The following is a 20,371-nucleotide window of genomic DNA, read 5'->3' as shown; positions in this document are numbered from 1 at the left end:
CAGCGTTGATGTACCTCGCCGATTCGTCTTGGGCCCCTTGAGGCGGATGTGTACTGACTCGGCCTCGCGCGTTGGTTGTGGCTGTGCCGGAGCTATCGAGTGTAACGGGGTTACACGTACAAGTGGCTGCAAGCCACTTGTGAATTTAACAGATAGGTTATCTGTTAAACGTTTTGGATACTTCCTCACATTGGTGTAAGACACACCGATGGATACATTGAAGTGGACCACCACAGTGAGTGGTCCACACATACCCAAAGATCCTATTGGTAGAAAGCAGCATCTTTCACCAATCAGAGACATGCATATTAGCGGGGCTCTGACAGCCAGCCGCTGCCAACCCTTTCATAGATGATAAACAGTTTTTAGCAGATTTTAGAGGAAGATCAATTTACAAACAATACAGTTCTCATTTTACCTAATCTAAGTCACTTGGATCCCTTTTGTTACTTAACTTATATTTGTATATTCAAATATAATTAACCTAAGTAATTACTAAGTACTTACGCTTCCTCATACACGTTGCGCAACGTGTAAGCTAAAGTAGTGAGTCAAGTTAGACCCACTACACCTGGTAGCACTTTGTAGTCCGTCCAACGACCGACTGCTTGACGTTCGTACGCGGTGTACGAACGCGGAGCCGAGAACCACATGAGCACGGAGGTGCCCATGGAGAGCTCCAACACGCCTGCAACGCATGTTGCACGCGCTGACTGCCCCCACCTGTCTGACCCAGAGTGGGAGGCCCTCCAACGACTGTCAACAGTCATTGGAGAAGCGGCGATAGCTACAATGCTGCGTACGCTATCGCCGACGGAGCAACATGGTGTTGCTCTGGGATTCATCATGAAGGAGCAGCGTGACGCTGCTTCCTCAGTGACGGCGTCGTCAGGGACGACACCGCGTGCTCAACCATTAAAGTTGAGCGTAAGCAATTACGTGGGAAGAGAGGGCGAGCCTCTCCTCCGATGGCTTGTCGAACTCGACACAGCCATAGCGGCTCGACGCATCGTCGACCCGCTGTCGAAGGTCGCGTTCGCCATGTCCTGCCTTGGCGGACGCGCAAGGAGTTGGGCGTATGGACGCCGACTCTCCGATCCTACGTGCTTCAGCACGTACGAAGTATTAAGGAGGAGCTCAAACAAGCGTTTGAGCCCCCGCAAACGAATTCCGGTCGAGGGCGGAGTTCCTCGACCTTCAGCAGGGTAAGCATGATGTCCATGCTTACGCGCAGCGCGCACGATATTTGGTATCAAATATCGTGACTAACCTGATTGACGAGGCGACCAAGGTCGTCACGTTCATGAAAGGACTTAGAGATGGGCCTGTGAAGACCTATCTCTTCCGAGAGTACCCGAGTACTCTCGAAGCTGCGATCACTCTTGCCATGCAAGAGGAGTTTAGCCTGCGGCAGGCTAAACTGCATGTGAACGTGCCGAGGCCGCAACCACGCCCGGTAGCGAGGACGGGAGGTCCGGAACCAATGGACCTCTCGAGCGCAACAACTGCTGGTTACCAACAGCAGGGAGGTAACGTGCGATGCTTCCGTTGCGGAAGGATCGGTCACTTTGCACGGGAGTGCACAGCTCCCATGCCCCTGGAGGTGGCCGTCGTGGCGATGCTAGGCATCGCCGCGGACCAACAAAAACGCGAACATCCAGTAGGCGCGGGGCGCCCTACTGGTAATGCAGTCGCGCGTGCCGACATCGGGCACGCGACACTAAGGACTGCAGCCCCAGTGAGACCAGCTCTCACTGCAAGAAACAAGATGACAGGCCGAACCTAGTCATCTTGATGTTTACTCGAAGAGAGCGAGTGACTCTCTTCGAGCTTTGGTAGACTCAGGCGCGTCGAACAACTTTGTTCGACTACGAAGCCTGTCGAGACTTGACTTCGAGGAGGTAGATACACCTCGAAGTCTTCTGGAGGTACGACTGGCAACAGGTGCCATCGTGAAGACCGAGAAGCGCGTCGTGAACGTGCGCTTCTCGTATAAACAACGAGTGTTTGTCGAACACTTTATCGTCCTGGACCTGGACGATAAGTTCGACGTTGTTATGGGCATGCCGTGGCTTGCACGGCATGATCCGGTAATTGACTGGAAGAAGCGCACGCTCGTGCGCTTCGGACGCGATAGCGGAACAGAGAGCGATGGCCCTGTTACGCAGCGCGCGCACCAGCAGGTGCGCGCGGCTCACCAGTCGAGACAGCGCTTCATGCTGCTGTCCCGGAGTGCCAGGAAGTGCGCGAGGGCGCGCACAGTGAGACCCACGTCGGCAATGCTGCCGACGTCGGAGCAAAAGATGTGTTGGTTCCGGGAACCAACACCCACGTTCAAGCGTGTAAGGGACAGTCCCCGACCCGAAGCGGTCAGGTCGACAACGACGCGTCGGCTCCGGGAGCCGACGCACCCTCGGTCATGAGGGGCTCCGCCAATGAATGGCGTCGAGGTGACGAAGGCGTGTCAACTCCGGGAGTTGACGCTGCAAACAGTGCGGACGGTTGCAAACGTACCGCACTGACGCAATTACATGCTGTCGTGCAGCCGGGCTGCACGACGAAGCGCTATGCGATCAAGCCGGGCTTGATATCGCGCGCCCGCAGACAGGGTCTGCCGGCGAAGGGACACATTACCGTGCAGCCGGGCTGCACGAAGGAAAATGCGGTCAAGCCGGGCTTGATACCGCGCGCCCGCGGACAGGGTCCGCCGGCGAACGACTGTCCACGGCCGGGCCTGGACAAGAAGAACAACTGTGCGGAGCCGGGCTCCGCACAACAAGAAGACGGCGCAAGCGGAAAACGCTGCGCAAGTCTCGGTCCGGGACCGAGACGCAACAAGAGCAGTCTGCTGGGCAGACTGCGGCGGTGACGCCGAATGTCAAGACGCTAAGCGTCTTGACGCGCACCGATACTGGATTCCAGTATCGTGACACGGAACTCGCTAGTCCTCCGACGACGGCGTCGGAGTTGACTTCGCTCCCAGCCATGAGCTGGAAGCGCTTCACGCGCGACTTGCACGATGGACGCATCGAACAAGTCTGCGTTCTTTCGGACAGCGAAAGAACGGCGAACGAGAGCGAAGAGCTGAGGCAGCTCTTCATGGGAAGTACCACTGAGAGTGAAGACACTCTCAGTGCGAAGACGAAGCGAGAGCGCTTCGAGGAACAAGGTTGGGACTCGCTGAAGTCGAGTCCCTATTACGAATTGTTGAGGGAGTACAAAGACGTACTCCCGGAAGAGATTTCTGCGGAGCTTCCGCAGGATAAGGGCATTCAGCACGAGATTGATCTCGTGCCGGGCACGAAGTATGTGTCACGCGGCAGTGGCCACTGCCGCGAGAGCAAGTGAAAGCGATCGACGACTTCTTTGAAAGTCGTCGTAAAGCAGGACAAGTACGGGAATCAAAGTCCCCGCACAGTGCTCCGACGTTCTGTGTCAAGAAGCCACAGGGCGGATGGCGCATCGTTCATGCTACAACAAGCTGAACGATGCGACGGTACCGGCACAGACGCCGATACCGCGAAGGATGTTATCATCGATTCGATGGCCGGGAGCACCGTTTACAGTGCTCTCGACTTGCGAGATGGATTTTATCAAATCCTAATGCGTGAGAGCGATATCCCTCTCACGGCAGTGAGCACGCCAAGCGGCATGCTCTGGGAATGGCTAGTAATGCCACAGGGGCTTAAGAATGCCCCTGCGACTTTCAACAGGTGCGTGACGCACTTGTTGCGCTCGGTGCGCGACTTCGCACCGAGCTACTTCGATGATGTATTCATCCACAGCCGGGCTGTGGACGGGAAGACGACGTAGAGATGCACAGGGTGCATCTCCGGAGGCTACTTGAGCTTATGCGAAAGCATAAGCTCTACGCGAACCTGAAGAAGTGTATCTTCGGGGCGAGCGAGATACCCGTCCTCGGGTGTCTCGTAGGGAAGAATGGTGTCCGCCCTGACCCAGAAAAGGTCAGAGTGATTAACGAATGGCCAACGCCTTCAAGTGTCAAGGAACTGAGGCAGTTCCTTGGCCACGTACTTGTGCAAGTACGTGGAGGACTATGCGGGCAAGATCCGCCCGCTGTCACAGCTTCTTAAGAAAGAAGCTGTGTGGAATTGGACACCCGATTGCCAAAGGCATTCGATACAGTCAAGCGGGGCTTGACTGAGGCGCCGATCTTGGCAGTGGCTGACCAAGATCGCCCATTTCACGTAGTGTGTGACGCATCCGATTTCGCGATCGGATGCGCGTTGATGCAGCACGATCACGAGGGCCGTGATCGTGTCGTCTACTACCAATCGCGTCAGCTGAAGCCAGCTGAGCGCAACTATCCGGTGCATGACAAGGAACTCCTTGCCATGAAGTATGCACTCGCAAAGTTCCGAGTGTACTTGCTTGGGAGTAGACCATTTGTGGTCTACACCGACCATGCTTCACTGCGCACCGCAGTGAAGTCGCCACATTTCACAAAGAATGGCGAGATGGCTCTCATTCTTTGCGGAGTATAACTTCCGGGTCGAATACAAACCCGGAAGATTGAACGTGGTGGCCGACGCGTTATCACGTCGGCCGGACTATGCAGAAGCTGTTGACGTCAATGCCATTGACGCCATGCGATCGAGCAAACCCACATCATCTCTGTTGGATGATGTGAAGGCCGCGTACGCGCACGACGCGGACGCGAAGCTCTTGCTGGCCTATGGCACAGCGCCTTCTGACAAGTCCCGTCAGAAGCTGCCCAAGCACCTTCGAGCGCGTGCACACCGCTTTCGTGTGCACGACGGACTACTGCTTTACAATGCAGTCGACGACAACGCGGATCGCGTTGTCGTGCCAAATGACCATGACCTGCGACTCAGGATCATGTACGAGTACCATGATGCCCCGACTGCGGGACATCTCGGACGTGAGAAGACTTACGTCCTTCTCACGCGCGACTTCTACTGGCACCACCAGTATAAGTGGGTGCGCAAGTACATCCGTGCTTGCGAGGTATGCCAACGCGTAAAGCCTGCGCCATTCGCGCAGGCTCCACTGCAATCACTACCGACTCCGTCGGAGTGTTGGAAGTCCATGTCTTTGGACTTCATCTTTGGTCTTCCCCGGATAGCGGAGGGAACACCGGTGTTGTGGTCTTTGTAGACCGTTTCAGCAAGATGGTACATCTTGCTGCGGTGCCAGCAGAGGTGACCGCGAAGCAGACGGCCCGTCTGCTCGTCGACATGGTGTTCAAACACCATGGCATGCCGTCCGACATCGTGTCGGACAGAGACCCGCGCTTCACAGCGCATCTGTGGCAAGAAGTGTTTACACTTCTTGGGAGCCAGCTTTCCATGTCGACTGCGGATCATCCGCAGACGGACGGTCAAACCGAGCGCGTGAATCGCGTGCTCGTCGATATGTTAAAGAGCTACGCTCACTCGTTCCAATACTGGAGCGAGTGTTTATCGATGGCAGAGTTTGCCATCAATAACTCAGTGCATGCCTCGACCGGGCATACACCGTTCTACGTGAATGCCATGCGGCATCCACGCCTCCCGAGTTTACTCGGAGTGATGGCTCCCACTTTAAGTGGGGGAGGATCTACGACTGCAATACAGCAGCCGCAGAAAACCGCTGACACTTGCACAGTGTCAGCTGCAACAATGGACAAACCACATGAGTCTGCGCAGGGCGCAGACTCCCCAACAACATGGCCAACGACCACGGGTCTGCGCAGGGCGCAGACACCGCAAGAACCACGCAGAGGCCGGGCCTCTAGCGGAGAGCGAGCTGAATGACTTCAGCTCGGATGCAATCAGTTTCATCACCAAAAGACAAGCCGTGATTCGGTTTGTCCAAGACACAATAGCAGCTTCTGTTGATCAACAGAAGCTGAACGCAGACAATGCGGGCAGAGGCAACACAAATGAATTTAAAGTTGGTTCATTAGTTTTGTTAGCTACACAAAACCTGCCTAGACATGCAGTTTCGGATTTCGGAGCAAGCAAGCTTGCTCCGCGCTTCATCGGGCCGTTCACTGTGTTGGCACGGCACGGCAACGCATACACGCTAGACATACCGTCTAGCATGCGCCTCCATCCGACCTTTTACGTCGGACGGCTGAAGCCATACCGGCAGCACGAGCCATCTAGCTCGGCTGACCCGAAGCCTCGGCAGGAGCCGAGGCAGAAGCGGAGGACTTGGCCTCGGCGACGAGCAACCTCTCCTCCAGCGCGCGGACGCGCTGGAGCAACCCCTTCATCTGGGTCCCCAGCTCGACCTGGATGTTCGAGGCGGTCTGCGAGACCGCCGCGACTTGGGCCTTCTGGTTCGCCAGCTCCTGTTTTAGGGCGGCGAACTCAGCGCCTGAAGACGCTCCACGACGGTCACCCGGTCGTGGAGAGGCGCATACTGATCAGCCCGGGGCTGATCATACCCGGGCGTGTTCCCACCCCGCCACCGCCGATCCGTGACGCCCGCGGCTCAACCCGCTGGATTGTTGAGCGGATTGTTGACCATAGTATCCCGAAAACGAACCCTCAAGGGGCTCGTTTTCGTATTCGTTGGAGAGGATTTCCTCCCCATCAAGATACATGGGAGCCGCGGAACGTCTTGCTGGAGGACGTTCCGGAAATGGTGAGGGCGTACGAGGAGCAGTACGCACTGGCACAGCGGAAGTAGAGCGAGCGCTGCGATCATCGCCAGCGCCCGAACCCTCACGTGCTAAGAACTTAGCACGGAGCTCTTTGAGACTCTCGGGCACACGGAACGACGTGTACCCGTTCAGGTCGCGGTCGCTCAAGCGGACCGCGCCTGAGAAGCACTTCGTGCACTGAAAGCCCTCGGGCACAGCGCACGGCACATTCGCCTCCTCAGCAGCAACATGAAGTTGCTCCAGTTTTCCACGCTTCGAGTACGTCTCGAAGCGATCACGCGCTTGCTTAATCCGATCACGGTAAGCACTCGGCCTCTTGTTGAAGTTCTCAACAAAGGCGTTCCAGCTTGACAAAGTGCCTGCCATTCGGGCACTTTGCTGCGAGAAGAGGTCTTCTTGCTTTGAAACCATCGGAGCTCATGAAAGAGTCCGATGTAGTATCGCGCCTTTGATGCGTTTCAGCATCAAAGTGCAGCTCGGCAGCCACAGCGTCATCTTTGATGGCGCTGCATACGTACAGCGGCACCTCATTCGGAGGTACCGAGTTCCCAAACCGGTCCGCGATCTCGGACGCGGACGGCATCGATGGATCGCGCGCTGCAGGCGCAGCGCGCGGAGAGCCTTGAGCTTTAACATCACGCGCTGCAGCAGCAGCGCGCGGAGTACTGAGAGCCCCAGCTGAAGCGAGTGGGGTATCACTCTCAGTACGCGAACGCTTCGAACTCGAAGCGTCCGATTCGTCCCCTTCACGCGGGCGAATGTTCTTGGCATGAGGGTCGAGCGATTCGCTCGACACTGATTCTTTGCGCTTAGAGGGCGAGTCCTCCTCGCCCTCCATGTCTTCATCGTCGTCGTCGAAGTCGACGACGTCACCGTACTTCGCCTTCTGGCGTTCGAGTAGTCGTCGATGGAGAGATGACTCCCCATCGACTTTGCGGACTTCTTCTGAGGCGCGCTCATCGTTGAATGAGCGCGGATTTCTTCTCCAAACGCGGAGAATTGACGAATGGTCAATTCCAAAGATTGACGTGCGGGGACCCCGCGCGTCTAACCTTATAGGGGGATGGTGTAACGGTTACACGTACAAGTGGCTGCAAGCCACTTGTGAATTTAACAGATAGGTTATCTGTTAAACGTTTTGGATACTTCCTCACATTGGTGTAAGACACACCGATGGATACATTGAAGTGGACCACCACAGTGAGTGGTCCACACATACCCAAAGATCCTATTGGTAGAAAGCAGCATCTTTCTACCAATCAGAGACATGCATATTAGCGGGGCTCTGACAGCCAGCCGCTGCCAACCCTTTCATAGATGATAAACAGTTTTTAGCAGATTTTAGAGGAAGATCAATTTACAAACAATACAGTTCTCATTTTACCTAATCTAAGTCACTTGGATCCCTTTTGTTACTTAACTTATATTTGTATATTCAAATATAATTAACCTAAGTAATTACTAAGTACTTACGCTTCCTCATACACGTTGCGCAACGTGTAAGCTAAAGTAGTGAGTCAAGTTAGACCCACTACATCGAGGACGACAATGTCAGTCGCCTTCAGGGAAAACCACGCGAACGTTCGCCCCTTGGAAGCAAGCTCTGACCGCCGGAGTAGGAAGAAGAAGGCCAGACACGACACCCCCCAGAGAGCTTGGTCCGATGGCGTCGCCAAATTGAGAGAGCGATGACAGCGTTCTAGCAGCAACATCGAATCAGGCGCCTTGTGGCGCACAGGAGCGTCGAGACGCAGTATGCCTTTCAGGATCATGCGGACTTGTGGATGGCCGCACGGGAAGTCGAGCGCCGCCGCGCGAAAGAAATGCAGGATACCGTGTAGTGTAGTCGAGATGGAGGTGCCACGAATAGGTCGCCCGGAGCCGTAACCGATTTGGAAGCCGTGAAGGACGAAGTCGGTGATTAACGGCAACTTGACATCCGACGAGTACCCGAGGAGGGAGGGCTGGATTCCGCGCTGGGTTGTCCACGTGTAGCATGCGCGGAGGGCGCCACGGTACTTGCCTAGTGTAGTTGCAGCGATAGAGTGTGTGAGGAGATAATAGGCCAAATCGCTTCCAGAATCGAGACGTCTGTCACCGTTGCAGCCTGCAACCACTCACAAGTTAGATTGTCAAATTAAGTAGCCATGGCGACACTGCTATCATATCGAGAGCCCGCGTCTGCAATCCGATTGTCGACACACACGACGTATGCAGCCGAAAACCGAAGCCCGAACTCGAGCTCCCAGAGGCCGAGCAGACGAAGGTTTGCGCCCGGTGGTTACGGGAGGCCATTTTGTTCTGCCAGGCCACCGCCGACGTGTTGTCGATCTTAAACTGAACGTGTACCGGCGGCCCCTGGTGACCGCGCCGGCTGGAGGACCAGCGTGGACCCCACGCGTGAACGGCAAAGGCACAGGACAGGAGTTCTCGATAGTTGATGTCAAAACCGACGGAGGGATCGGACTTGGTAGCTTGAATGAGACGTCCCTCTTGGGTGGAGAAACTATATCGGAGGACGAGGCGGTCCGCGGGCACGAGAGCGCACAACCCAATATCAAAGGCGTCCATGTCGACGACCACATCGGGCGCAGGGCGAGTACGGAAGTAGGACATGGGAACACCGTTCAGTAGTGGGGCAGCAAGGATCGTATACCACCAAATGAGGTACTTTTTCATCGTTCTCCAAATCGGTACCTTTTGCCAGCGCTGGAGGTGACGCTCCTGGAGACAAAGCCGCTGGAGGAACGGCCGAGCGGGGCGAACTCATGTAGCGGCGTGGCGGAGCCTACCGAGAAGCGAGCGGGAATCCGAGCGGGAAAGGAAACCTACGGAGAGCGCGGAGCGAACGCATTAATTGGTTTTGGCGATCTTGCTGGCAGGCATGGCCACAGTGCCAGCGATGGAGTCGAACACCAACCCGAGGACTTGCTGACGGGCGCTCCACGAGGTGAATTTGACCTCATTTACTGCGCCATGGCCCAAGACAGTTACCATTACTCGTAGCTGGCGCAGTTGCCGTCGCCATTCGTAGCGCGAGGCCATTGAGGGCCGCCTGCCAATCAGCGCCATGATAGTCGACCGCGCGCACCGCTTCGCAAAAACCTCGCCACCAGTGCGACGAGTCAACCAGTAGATGCGCGAGCGCGCGGCCAACGAACTGGTTCACGAACATGAACGTGAGCGACACCAGTTCGGGCATATTGCTGTCACGCTCTATGTTGGCTAACTCAAGCGCTTAACGCGCGAGAGCAGGCGGCGGGCGTGGGCGTACCACACCGCATCGCCAAACGAGACGAGTCCGCCGATAGCGGCGAGGAGGTCTTCGTAGGTCGGGCGCCGGGCGTCGGTTGCTGGAAGGGTGGCGCCGGCACCAAAATCCGCCGAGAAATTGGCGTTGCTAGAGCCCTTCACGAGCTGCTCCAGTTCGGACTGAGGTCGAAAATGCATCACAGTAAGGCCCCGGGAGCCGAGGCGGCCACTATACAGAGCCATTAGTACCGCCGGGGGCGCGTTGAAACGGACGCAGTCGAGCTCTCGCAGGTGTAGCGCGAAAGACATGGCAGACATCCACCTACCTGACTCGGTGTTGAGGTCGCAGAAGAGACGGTGTGCCGCGAGTTGGTGCGCGAGCGGCGGGTAATACTCGCCTTTCACGCGAGTCCGCGGGAGCTGGAAACTGACGCGGCGAAGATCGCTAACCGCGGCCGGCGGCATGTCCGTAGTGTTGTTACCAGGAGGCGGCAGCGTCCACGATACATGCGTCGGTGTAGCAGTGGTACTGCCGGCAGGCGCTGCCGCGGCCGCGGAGACAGCGCGGTCGCCTTGCACAGGGTCGCTGCTCAGGGGTCGGCTGCGGAACCGCGGTACGGAGGGACACAATGCTGAGCAGCAGGCCTGGCACTTGCGGCGGCCCCAACCGCCTCGAGCTGCACCACCGCCTCGCGCAGCACAACCGTCTCGCGCGGCACAACAGCTTCGCGCGGCACCACCGCCTCACGCGACACCACCTCATCATGCGACACCATCGCCTCGTGCGACACTATCACTTCGCGCGGCACCGCCGCCTCGTGCAGCACTACAACCTCGCCTGGCGAGGGCAGCTCTGAAGCCGGCGTAGACGTGGCACCCGAAGGAGCCACCGAGGGCGGACCACCCGCAGCAGACAGGGCGACGTCGGGGTCAGCAACGGCACGTGCTGCTGGTGACGGGGCCGGCGGGGCCTGCGTTTGCTGGGGCGTGCCTCGGCCTCACCAGGAGGCCCAACGCGCTTGACCTTCCGCGAGGCACCACGCAGCACGCGCGCTGCCCTCTTGGCACGAAGACGCGCGCTCGAGCGACTTGGCGATGGGGGAGCGGCCGCCGCGCCGTCGTCGATCACGATGACGTCCGCAGGTGCAGTCGGCTGCACCGCCGTTGGACCACCGGGCGCTGGACCGGGTCCACCGGCCTAGGCAGTCGACACTACATGGGCCGGGCAGGTGTCGGCTGTCGCAGACAGCGGCGAAGATGAAGCTGAAGGCGGCGTGGTCGTGCGGCAGCGGCGACTGGACTGGCTGGCGGAGCACGATGGTCGGCAGACGAAGCTGGTGGAGCCAATGCCAGACGGGACGAGGTGATTTTTGCTGATCGAGGGTAGTCCTGGGTGAATCCCCGTGCGCAAGTTGTTAGCGCTGTACGAGGCTCTTTGGAAGTGAGAGCTCACCACGAATAGCCGTTCGCGGGATCGGCACCGGACTCCTATTAATACTCCTAGGAAACCCCCATTCTTGTCCACATTAGACCACAGGTTAAAAACAAGGTTTTTCGTAAATTATGAGAGTGTATCGTGGATGCCACTGTTATTTACGAGACAATACTGCAGGTGGATAAACTGCCATAATTATTATAAGATGCGGTATTAACACATCTAACTCGTTCATTTTGTATGCAGCTGCCTTGCATAGGCAAACTCAGAAAAATATAATGCGATAATGGTTTATCCATATTTTCCTTGTAGTTATCTGTTACGAGACAGCCTTATCTAAAAAGTGCATAACTTTCGCAAAATACCAGCCAGTTACTGATGAGCCACTCGCGGCCTCGATTGAGCCTCATTTCTCAACACTCCACCAGCAAGATGCCGGCAACAGCCGCCCAATCTTCGACCGTCTTACTCGCTAGTAGGATGATGAGGTTGCCAACCTGCTCGCGGCGGCAGTGCGTCAACTCTTCGCTACTTGATATAGTAGCAGATATTTACAATAAATACTCCTAACGTTCTCCTCTATTTCATACTGACGCGCACGATGGATCCGGTCATGCAAGCCTTCGTCGTGGCGCACCCACCAGTCAAACCGCCGCAGCACCAACAGCCGCAGGACGCGCTTATGGTAGTGGACAACCGCCGCTGGAGGTCGATTGTCAAGAACCCCGATATTAGACGGACAAAATGAAGGAGTAAAAAAATATGTGTTCGTTTCATTATAGGGGGGCTTCACCCCAAAAATCCAAATAGTGCCCCAAATGACAAATTTATGGAACTCAGAGAAGTAACAGCTCAACCATGGTACTGCGCGCCACACCACATCAGGTTGCAAAAGAGGACCACGCGCCGGGCCCGTCGTGGAGATGTCCGTTTTGGTAAAGCTGGAGTCGCCGCAGTGGACGATAGATAGAGTCGTCGTAGAGTTCGGCATGGAGGAGAAACATGGTGGAGGTGGTGACCGCGGAGGAGGAGGGCAACTGAGGGAAAAACGAATTTCTAGTGCAGGCGAAGCCAAACTACCCAGAAGAAAGCACACAAATGCGGATGCGCTGCTGGAAGCTTGGTCATAACAAACGTGGATGTGACGAGTAGGCAGGTACCCTACACAACGGGCTGTGTCTCCTCGGTATTTTCAGTGTCTTATGTACGACCTTCACCTAGGACAGCTTCTCCACGCTGTTCACAACACTCAATACCTTTTGATGCAGAAGTCCATCACGGTTTCCTGCTCCACGGCCACCATGCTCAAGGCGTGCTCTTCCACCGCTGTCTCCTCAAAGGTGTATTTCTGCGTGACGACTTCAACGGCATGATCCACCACGTACATGTACACCTCAACGATGTCGGTATATACTTCGCGATGCAGTCTCCTCCAAGACAGCGGACATCTTCAAGGCAGCGGCCACCACGACGACTCTAAGGCCGGGACTGCCTGACGAGCAGTTCCGTGAGCTTTTACGCCATAAATTTGTTGGATTGTCTGATTTTGTCATTTGGCCCACAATTTGGAATTTTATGGAATATAACTCAAACCTGTCATTTCCTCACTTCGAAGTATCTCTGTACATGGTCGCCCCCCCCCCCTTTCGCGGCGAGTAGCGCCGCAACACGGTACCGAGGATTTTGAGCGTACCGTATAGTCGTTGTCGTCTGCGAAATCTCTAAGATTGCGAGGACGAGTTCACGACTCACCGCACCTCTCTCTCTCACCAACAGTATGTTGTTGCAATCGCAGTTTGCGTTGGATGGATCTGTGTTTATCGAGTACTATAGGTCTACTTGAAGTCAATTAGTATTAATAGCCTGCTATCCTCGGCTGACCTGTTGCCCTCTGCTACAGTGCAGCCGCCGGATTACTCCTCCAGCTGAATGCTTGCCGGAAAGCAGTGAACTCTGTCGCCACGACAGATCGGCAGCAACAATCCCCCCATCTGTATAAGCTTCTTCAAGATTGTTGCTTCAATTTCAGCAGTACACTCACTATGTAAATTACTTGTAGCGTTTTGATCTTGTGGTATTCGTGCGCTACATGTATAAGGTATTTCCTCTGAAGATACTCTAGCCCAGAGAGCAGAGTGCGCTCCTACACGCCGTTCTTATTATGATGCATTGCCTTCCTTGTACTTCCAAAGTGACGAAGCAATATTTTGATGCTGTCCAGTAGGTCCAGTAGGTATCCAGAACTCTATGTTTCAACAGCATATCCTGTTGGACACACCTTGAATGTATACCTATGGCACATTGAGCTTTGCGGTATCAATAGCGACTGCCTCTGTTCCGTTGCTGAGTCAGAGAGTACATTTCATGCACTTATACTTAAAGTATGACACTCCTAGCATCGGGCTACAGTACATGCTCCGGCAGATCTCTTCAACCGTGAGGTGTACCGCACACCCCGGTCCGACCCGACGATTGATGATAGGTCTATCAACTCCACGCTGTCCGATTGCACGGTGCAATTTTCCCACGCCGAAAGTCAGTCAAACATGTGCCTGGGAGCGCGCACGTTGGGGCCGTAGCCATGCGATCGCTACCTATCCCGTACGGACAGAAGGCGGAGATGCTCGCCTCTCAAAGCACATGCGTGTGTTTGGCGCCCGCTGTTTTGTCTGCTGTTGGGAGAGCTGGCCAACAATATGTGCACCTGACCCGATAGCACATCCTGCGACCGGGCTCCTGCGCTGCAAGTTGTTCACCTGACCTTTGTTGCCCGCACGCCGTGCCGCACGCTGCCCGTCGTCGATCAAGCCAGTATCGGGGCATTTAGTTTTCGTTAATCCGCCTCCAGCGCACATGAGTCTGTCTGACTTGAGGCCGACAGAGACCGAAATGCCGCTGCCGGAGATGCTAGAGTTCAACCCCAACTCGGCGGCGATGCTGGGCGACTCGAGGGACAGCTTTTCCCCGCTGGACGCGTCCCAGGGCTACGGCAAGATGCGCTACGTGTACGACGATTACATTGCAGGCGGCGCGCTTCGGAGCGGCGGAGCGCCCAAGCTGTTTTCGAGGGATTACATCGGGCTCGTCGCACAGTACGCCGCAGTCGGCTTCATCGATGGAGTGCTACCCAACGTCATCTACCCGTTCCTACAGAACTACCTCAACTTGCCGGGATCGCAAACGACTACGGCCTCCGTGCTGGTGCAGCTTCCGTGGAGCTTCAAGGTATTCTACGGCATCGTATCAGATTGCTTCCCAATCTACGGATATCGTCGTCGGCCGTACATGGTCATCGGCTGGATCGTTACGTTGGCCATGCTCATCATTATGGTTTGTACCCCCGAGGGCGCGCCATATTTTACAGACCCAGCTTACCGCGATGTGAAACCCGAGGACTACACCCCTGAAATTGTTGCAACGATTAACTACGACGCAGCCAAGGAGGGCAGCTTATACGTCATCCCCATGATGGGGTCTGCCTTCGGGTACCTCATGGCCGACGTGTGCGCGGATGGTATCGTGGTGGAGCTGTCCCAACGAGAGCCACTTGAGCTTCGAGGGAAAACGCAGACCGTGATCTACACAACGCGGTTTGTATTCAACATCGTAGCGCTGATTCTCGTCGCGTTCTGCTTCAATGGCGAGGACTACGGCGGCGACTTCAACTTCTCGCTGACGTTCCCGATCCTCATGTTGATCGTGGCCGTCGCGCTGGTGCCGATCATCCCGGTCACGTGGCTTTTCATACGCGAGGAGAAGCGTCCGGGTGACCACAAGAGCTTCAAGCACTACATGTACGAGCTCTGGGACGTCGTGCAGACACGAGCAGTGTACCAGTACATCGCGTACCAGTTCTTCTCAGGCATCTTCGCGTCTTTCACGTACGTGTCGAGCTTCCCAATCCAAACCACTTGGGCGAAGGTCACGCCGGTTGAGGACAAAGTCTCAGGCTTCGTTTCCACGGGCGTGTTTGCCGCCTCGGTCTGGTTTGCTGGCAACCATGGTCGTGATTGGGACTGGCGCCGCACTACCGTGGTGACCATGGTCTTGAACGTATCGCTGGACGCTGTGTGCAAGTTGCTGACAATTTGGGACGTTGTGCGCTCGCCCTGGATTTGGGTCGGAATTCCCATTCTAGAGCAGATTCCTCAGGGAGTTATCTTCATTGTGGGCTCTTTCATCATGGTGGAGCTCTCAACGGAAGGACATGAAGGAGCCATGTACGGCTTACTCACGACGGTCTTCAACCTCTCCACACCTTTCGCAACTGCGATTACCCGCAACGTAGATGGCCAATACGATCTTTCGACGGAGCGTATTCAGAACGACAGCCACGGCGTGAGGCGCGATGTGACCATTACCGTGGTGATCATGTGGGCGGCCAACCTGTTCTCGCTCGTGTTTCTGTTCATGCTTCCCCGCCAAAAGGAACAAACCCAAATGATGAAGCGCCTCGGCGGGTCCAGCCGAATTATGGGCGTTATCACGGTGGTGTATCTGACGTTCTCCCTCGTGTGGTCCGTGATGACCAACGTTATGAGCATCTTCGACTCCACCTCATGTCTTGTCATTGCCGGTGGTGATGGTTGCGACTAATAAATGCATGCAGTGATAGAATGTGTAAATATCTATGTGAACAATGTGCCAGTATTTCATCTCATCACCACCGATTAGACTCCGTAAGCGCCAAAATCTCCTCTGGTACTAGTCATACAAAACCCCGGTAGCATGCCATTTTCAAGTCTATTCAGCTGCATTATCCTTCACGTGGGGCTTTTGAAACTTGGCATGCAGCCAAACACGGTCCATGGTAACTCCTTTCTTCCGATTTCGCAGGCGCACGGTGCAGTATTCATTCTCCAGCGTGTGAAACCCGCCTTGCTCAAAGTGTTCCTCCAAATTTTCGCGAGAGAAGAAGTACGCTAAAGTACCGTCACTGCGGTAGTACAGGTTCGGCCCCAGCTTTTTGGCATTGCGCCTCATCGCGAGGTCGTACAGCCCATAGTCTCGAAAGCAGACGATGCCACCCGGCTTCAGCGCCGTGTAAATTTTCTGCAGTGCGCGCGCAAATGATCCGGGCGGCACCGCCGACAGCACGAACACCATGAGAACAATGTCGACGGACTCCGCCTCAACCCCTTCCAGCTCCTCCTGGGCGATGTCGCACACGAAAGCCCGACACCGCTCAGCGTCGTACTCTGGGTTTGTCTTCAGAATGTCAATGGCGTGTGCACTGAAGTCACATACTTGTGCGTGGACATTGGGGCATTCCGCCAGAATGGGGAAGATGGCGCTTCCGTAGCCACACCCGAGCTCCAGAACTTCCACCGCCTCACGCTCTGGCACGTACAGCTCCGGGAACTCCTTCACGAGGTAATTGCGCGGCTTGTAGACTTTGCCTGGACGCACCCGCAACATTGAGAGTCAGCCTTAAGAAATCTACTAGACCCCGTGCTACATGGCAGCCAACCGTTGTTGCGCTGGTGGAAGACGTCCCACTTGTCCTTGGCCTCCTGAGCCAGTTGCTGGGTCTCCAGACGTCCTTCCTTCTCGTTCGCGTCCACCACTTCAACGTCCCCGTCCTCCTGTGAGCGGCATTCCTGCGCTAGGTCTTCCCACTCGAAATCGTGCGAGTGCAGCTGCACCTCTCGCTTGCGTTGCGCCATGTCCTAGACGTAATATCGCTCTCAATAATTTATTTAAGTACAATTATTGTTATCAAATTATGGAAACTTATTGTTATTAATTTATGGACAATTATGGTTACTAAATCTGCACTAGAAATTTTTGTGTACCGCATCGCCCCTGTCCTAAGCGAAGTTTTGTCCTAAGCGAATTTTTATTTTAGCCAATGAAAACAATGCATTGACACCGCATGTCTGTAGTTAAAATTCCATGTTGACCAGCTAATTATAGGCTGCCACCAGCCATTCGGTCTCAGTGTTCAAAGTGCTATGGGTAGACCACGCACCACAGGAACCGGCAAAAAGCCAAAGCGTTACACCCGCACTGCAGTCGACTATACGCACAAGCGCCGCCTTCTCGAATTCCTGGCTGCTGGCTATTCTGTGAACGAAGCTATTCCACACTACTACCCAAATTGCAGCGAGTCCGATACTCTGCGGAAACAGAAGCCGATTTCAAAATGGAAAAAGCAACAGGGCCACATTGTAGCGGTCTGTGATGAAGGAAAGGGTCACCTCAAGAATCTACGCTACAGTGGACAGGGCACCGTCCTCTCTAGTGACGCTGGAGGTGATATTGTGCTGTGGATCAACTCTATGCGTAAGGATGGCTGTCCTGTTTCGTGCCAGATGCTTAAGTACAAGACGCTGGAAGTTGCAGCCGACGAAGGACTTTCCCTCGCAATTTTCAAGGCGTCTCATTCATGGCGCTGTCGGTTCATGCGCAGACACAAGCTGTCTATTCGAGCACCGCAATTTTATGCGGATGGACGCGGGTTCAATTCCCGCCGTGTCCATACTTCGATTGGTCCGAAATACCAATAATTATTATAACTTTTACTTTTTATCATTTAATTCTGAGACTTGGCAACAGATGTACCGTAAACTGTGTACATTGCAGTTTGCTTAGGACAGGGGCGATACGGTATTGGCCAGGGTTTGGTAGTAGACACCAGATTACAAGCGTTAGTAGTAAAATATCACTACAAATTAGTAGTGTTATGCTATAGTACTGGTGGTTTGGCCGATTAGTAGTGCTATTTGAATAGAAGCGAGAAAAATGTCATTAGTAGTGCTAGTTAGCACTACTATAGTTCCCCAAACTTCAATCCATGTGATATCTTCGAAGGGCGCGAAAATTGGCCTTCCCCACTCGCTCCGTCCCTCATTTCTCGGTTTGCGGTGCAAGCAACACACCCATGAAGCGCACTAAGATTGAATGTCATTGGAGAGACATAGCGAAGACATCTCCTTGCTGTGTTTACGGCAGTCAGGTACATCATTTGTGCAGGAATGAGCTCAGCACGAAGTCAGATGTCGACCTCTCAAAACGGTAACAACGCTGTGGTATGCTCTGTTTCCCCTAACACTATCTGAATGCAGGTTCTGCGGTGAGCAGATTCTTCAATATTAACAGCGATTCCCAGGAGCTCACACCAAATCACATCGTTCACAATCCGCTTAAGGAAGAGACGGCTTGGTTTGGAAAGTGATACACCGCTTAGGGAACCTACAACCTATGGGGGCAAGACGTCCACACATTTTTTTGCCTGCTTTGTGCGAGAACGAAGATATGGCAAGAGTCGCTATGCCGTGTTAGCAACGTGTCTAATAGTCGCTATGCCGTGTTAGCAACGTGTCTAATGTCAAGGCTCGCGTGGTGTCCAAACGCAAACAGCACGAGTTGGCGATTCAGGTTCAGCAGCGTCGCCTGAGTCTCGCCGATCGCTTCATGGTACAAGTGGCTCCCAAAGCAGAAGAGAAGCGCCAAGCCCCTCCCTGCTACATGTATTGCGTTGGGTTTCAATGCCTGATCAATTTCACGATCTACTGCTACAGCCCTATCTAATGCATTTCGTGGATTAATTGCTGCCGTTCGATAGCTGTGATGTATTTGTGTTAGTAGACGGCTTAAAGGTGGTGGATAGCACGCCGGTCTTCTGCATGTGCCAGAGCGTTTTGCCCGCGTCGCTAGATCCAGGCATCCACTTCCTCTCCATTTTGTGCGCCTCCCCGGATGCGGAGCGGCAAAGCGTGGCCTGCAGAGGCGCTAGCTCGTTCGCGTCGACGGCTGCAGCAAACAGTTGATGGTCAAGCTTCCATCGGCCTAGACCACAGCGGCTCGTGCCTTCAACGAACACAAGCCGCGCGAGTTAGTTCATTGACACCGTTTGGTTGCGCGCGGGGTGCGGGTCCGGGTCCGTGCCCGACAGCTTGAAGATGGCGTCCAGTTGGTCCGCCACGAGCCCGTAGCCGCCGTTGCCGTGAAGCGATCGGTGCACATGCTCGTTAAGCCCGCCGGGCGTGGCAGCCTCGTCCGCCGTATCGCCGAAGTCCTCGCTGGACTCGGCGCCCGCCGTCACCAGCGCGTGGATGAAGGACGCCTTCACCCCTGCCTGCGGTGGGAGACGCGCGGCGTCGAAGTTTCGGGCTTGTGAAAAGTGATTGTCAGATAGAAAATGACCGGCCATATCATATCTGACTGGGGTGACATTTTGGAAATGGCTTTGTCATTTCGTGAGCGCTCAAGTGGTCATATTGGACGACTTCTGAAAACCCAAAATGTGCGTATCAAATGTGGTGCAAGAAAAGGAGCAGCGAATTTGGTTGTGCCAGATCTTTGCACCCTGAAAACCAAACTGCGAATATCAAATCTTGCCCCACACTGACTCGATGGCGCCTATCGAAATCCTTCTTCTTGCCGCCATCCAGCGCTGTCAAGGTTCAAGACGCAGACAGACGTTCAGAGAAAGACTAAGCAGGCGATAGCGCCGCCTGCGTGATCGCCGAGTGGTTCGTGCAGCACTCCAATGGCCCCATATGGCTGGTTTCGCGACGCTATTCGGTTCTGGCGATGACCCAGCACTCATCACGTTGACTGGTTTGGGACATCGAACATTTCGCTATGTGCTAGGCTTTTTGAGCAGCTGTATACTGCGTACTCGCCGTACGGCCCCTCCGGTTCCGCTATCCGTCGTGTTCGTGACCCTACTCGAGGGCGCTGGCGCCTGTTAGATGCCGCACAGTGTCTGGCACTCGTTTAGCGTGGACACACACTCGCGGTGGGGAGTCCGCTTTGTGTATCATATTCGGAGTTACCGCAAGCGTGTGTTCGCTGTTTATTCGATTTGGACGAAGGATCCTCGTTCGTGTACTTTCCAAGAACTCTTTTGCCGCAGTCAAGATGCCTGACTACACTGAACTTCAAGAGTATCAACGAGCTGTCCATCGACACCACACCAGGCTTCACGCTGTATTTGCTGATGCTGATGGCCTGAAACTATACCTACAGCAGAGCGGAAATTGTGTCATTCAAAACGTATTCTACAATGAGTGAAAGCACGATCACTACGTCGGCAACGTGCT

At 54.9% G+C, this 20,371-nt stretch overlaps 4 protein-coding genes across 5 annotated transcripts; 1 reads left to right on the top strand and 3 right to left on the bottom strand.

Moving 5' to 3' along the window:
* Window positions 1-10,476: 10,476 nt before the first annotated feature.
* Window positions 10,477-10,803, bottom strand: IUM83_01761 (uncharacterized protein; the record flags this gene model as incomplete). Its single annotated transcript, XM_067925638.1, has 1 exon — window positions 10,477-10,803. One exon carries the CDS (start codon window positions 10,801-10,803, stop codon window positions 10,477-10,479), a length of 327 nt encoding a protein of 108 aa, XP_067800643.1.
* A 3,407-nt stretch (window positions 10,804-14,210) lies between these two features.
* On the top strand, window positions 14,211-15,917 carry IUM83_01760 (the record flags this gene model as incomplete). Of its 2 annotated transcripts, none has more annotated exons than XM_067925637.1 (1): window positions 14,211-15,917. In XM_067925637.1, the coding sequence occupies one exon, from the start codon at window positions 14,211-14,213 to the stop codon at window positions 15,915-15,917; it is 1,707 nt and encodes a 568-aa protein (XP_067800642.1). The 2 variants fall into 2 exon arrangements, with proteins under 2 accessions (XP_067800642.1, XP_067800641.1); XM_067925636.1 differs by having other exon boundaries at window positions 14,934-15,917.
* A 147-nt stretch (window positions 15,918-16,064) lies between these two features.
* On the bottom strand, window positions 16,065-16,987 carry IUM83_01759 (putative methyltransferase domain-containing protein; the record flags this gene model as incomplete). The annotated part of the gene is made up of 2 exons (XM_067925635.1): window positions 16,065-16,720; window positions 16,792-16,987. The coding sequence occupies 2 exons, from the start codon at window positions 16,985-16,987 to the stop codon at window positions 16,065-16,067; spliced, it is 852 nt and encodes a 283-aa protein (XP_067801058.1).
* Window positions 16,988-19,158: 2,171 nt separating this feature from the next.
* Window positions 19,159-19,476, bottom strand: IUM83_01758 (Serine/threonine protein kinase; the record flags this gene model as incomplete). The annotated part of the gene is made up of 1 exon (XM_067925634.1): window positions 19,159-19,476. One exon carries the CDS (start codon window positions 19,474-19,476, stop codon window positions 19,159-19,161), a length of 318 nt encoding a protein of 105 aa, XP_067800879.1.
* Window positions 19,477-20,371: the final 895 nt, after the last annotated feature.

This window comes from Phytophthora cinnamomi (genome assembly GCF_018691715.1).
Source record: "Phytophthora cinnamomi strain GKB4 chromosome Unknown Contig0, whole genome shotgun sequence".
NCBI classification, from domain to species: domain Eukaryota; phylum Oomycota; class Peronosporomycetes; order Peronosporales; family Peronosporaceae; genus Phytophthora; species Phytophthora cinnamomi.
The sequence above is the reverse complement of the archived record's forward strand: the minus strand, read 5'-3'. Positions and strand labels throughout refer to the sequence as shown.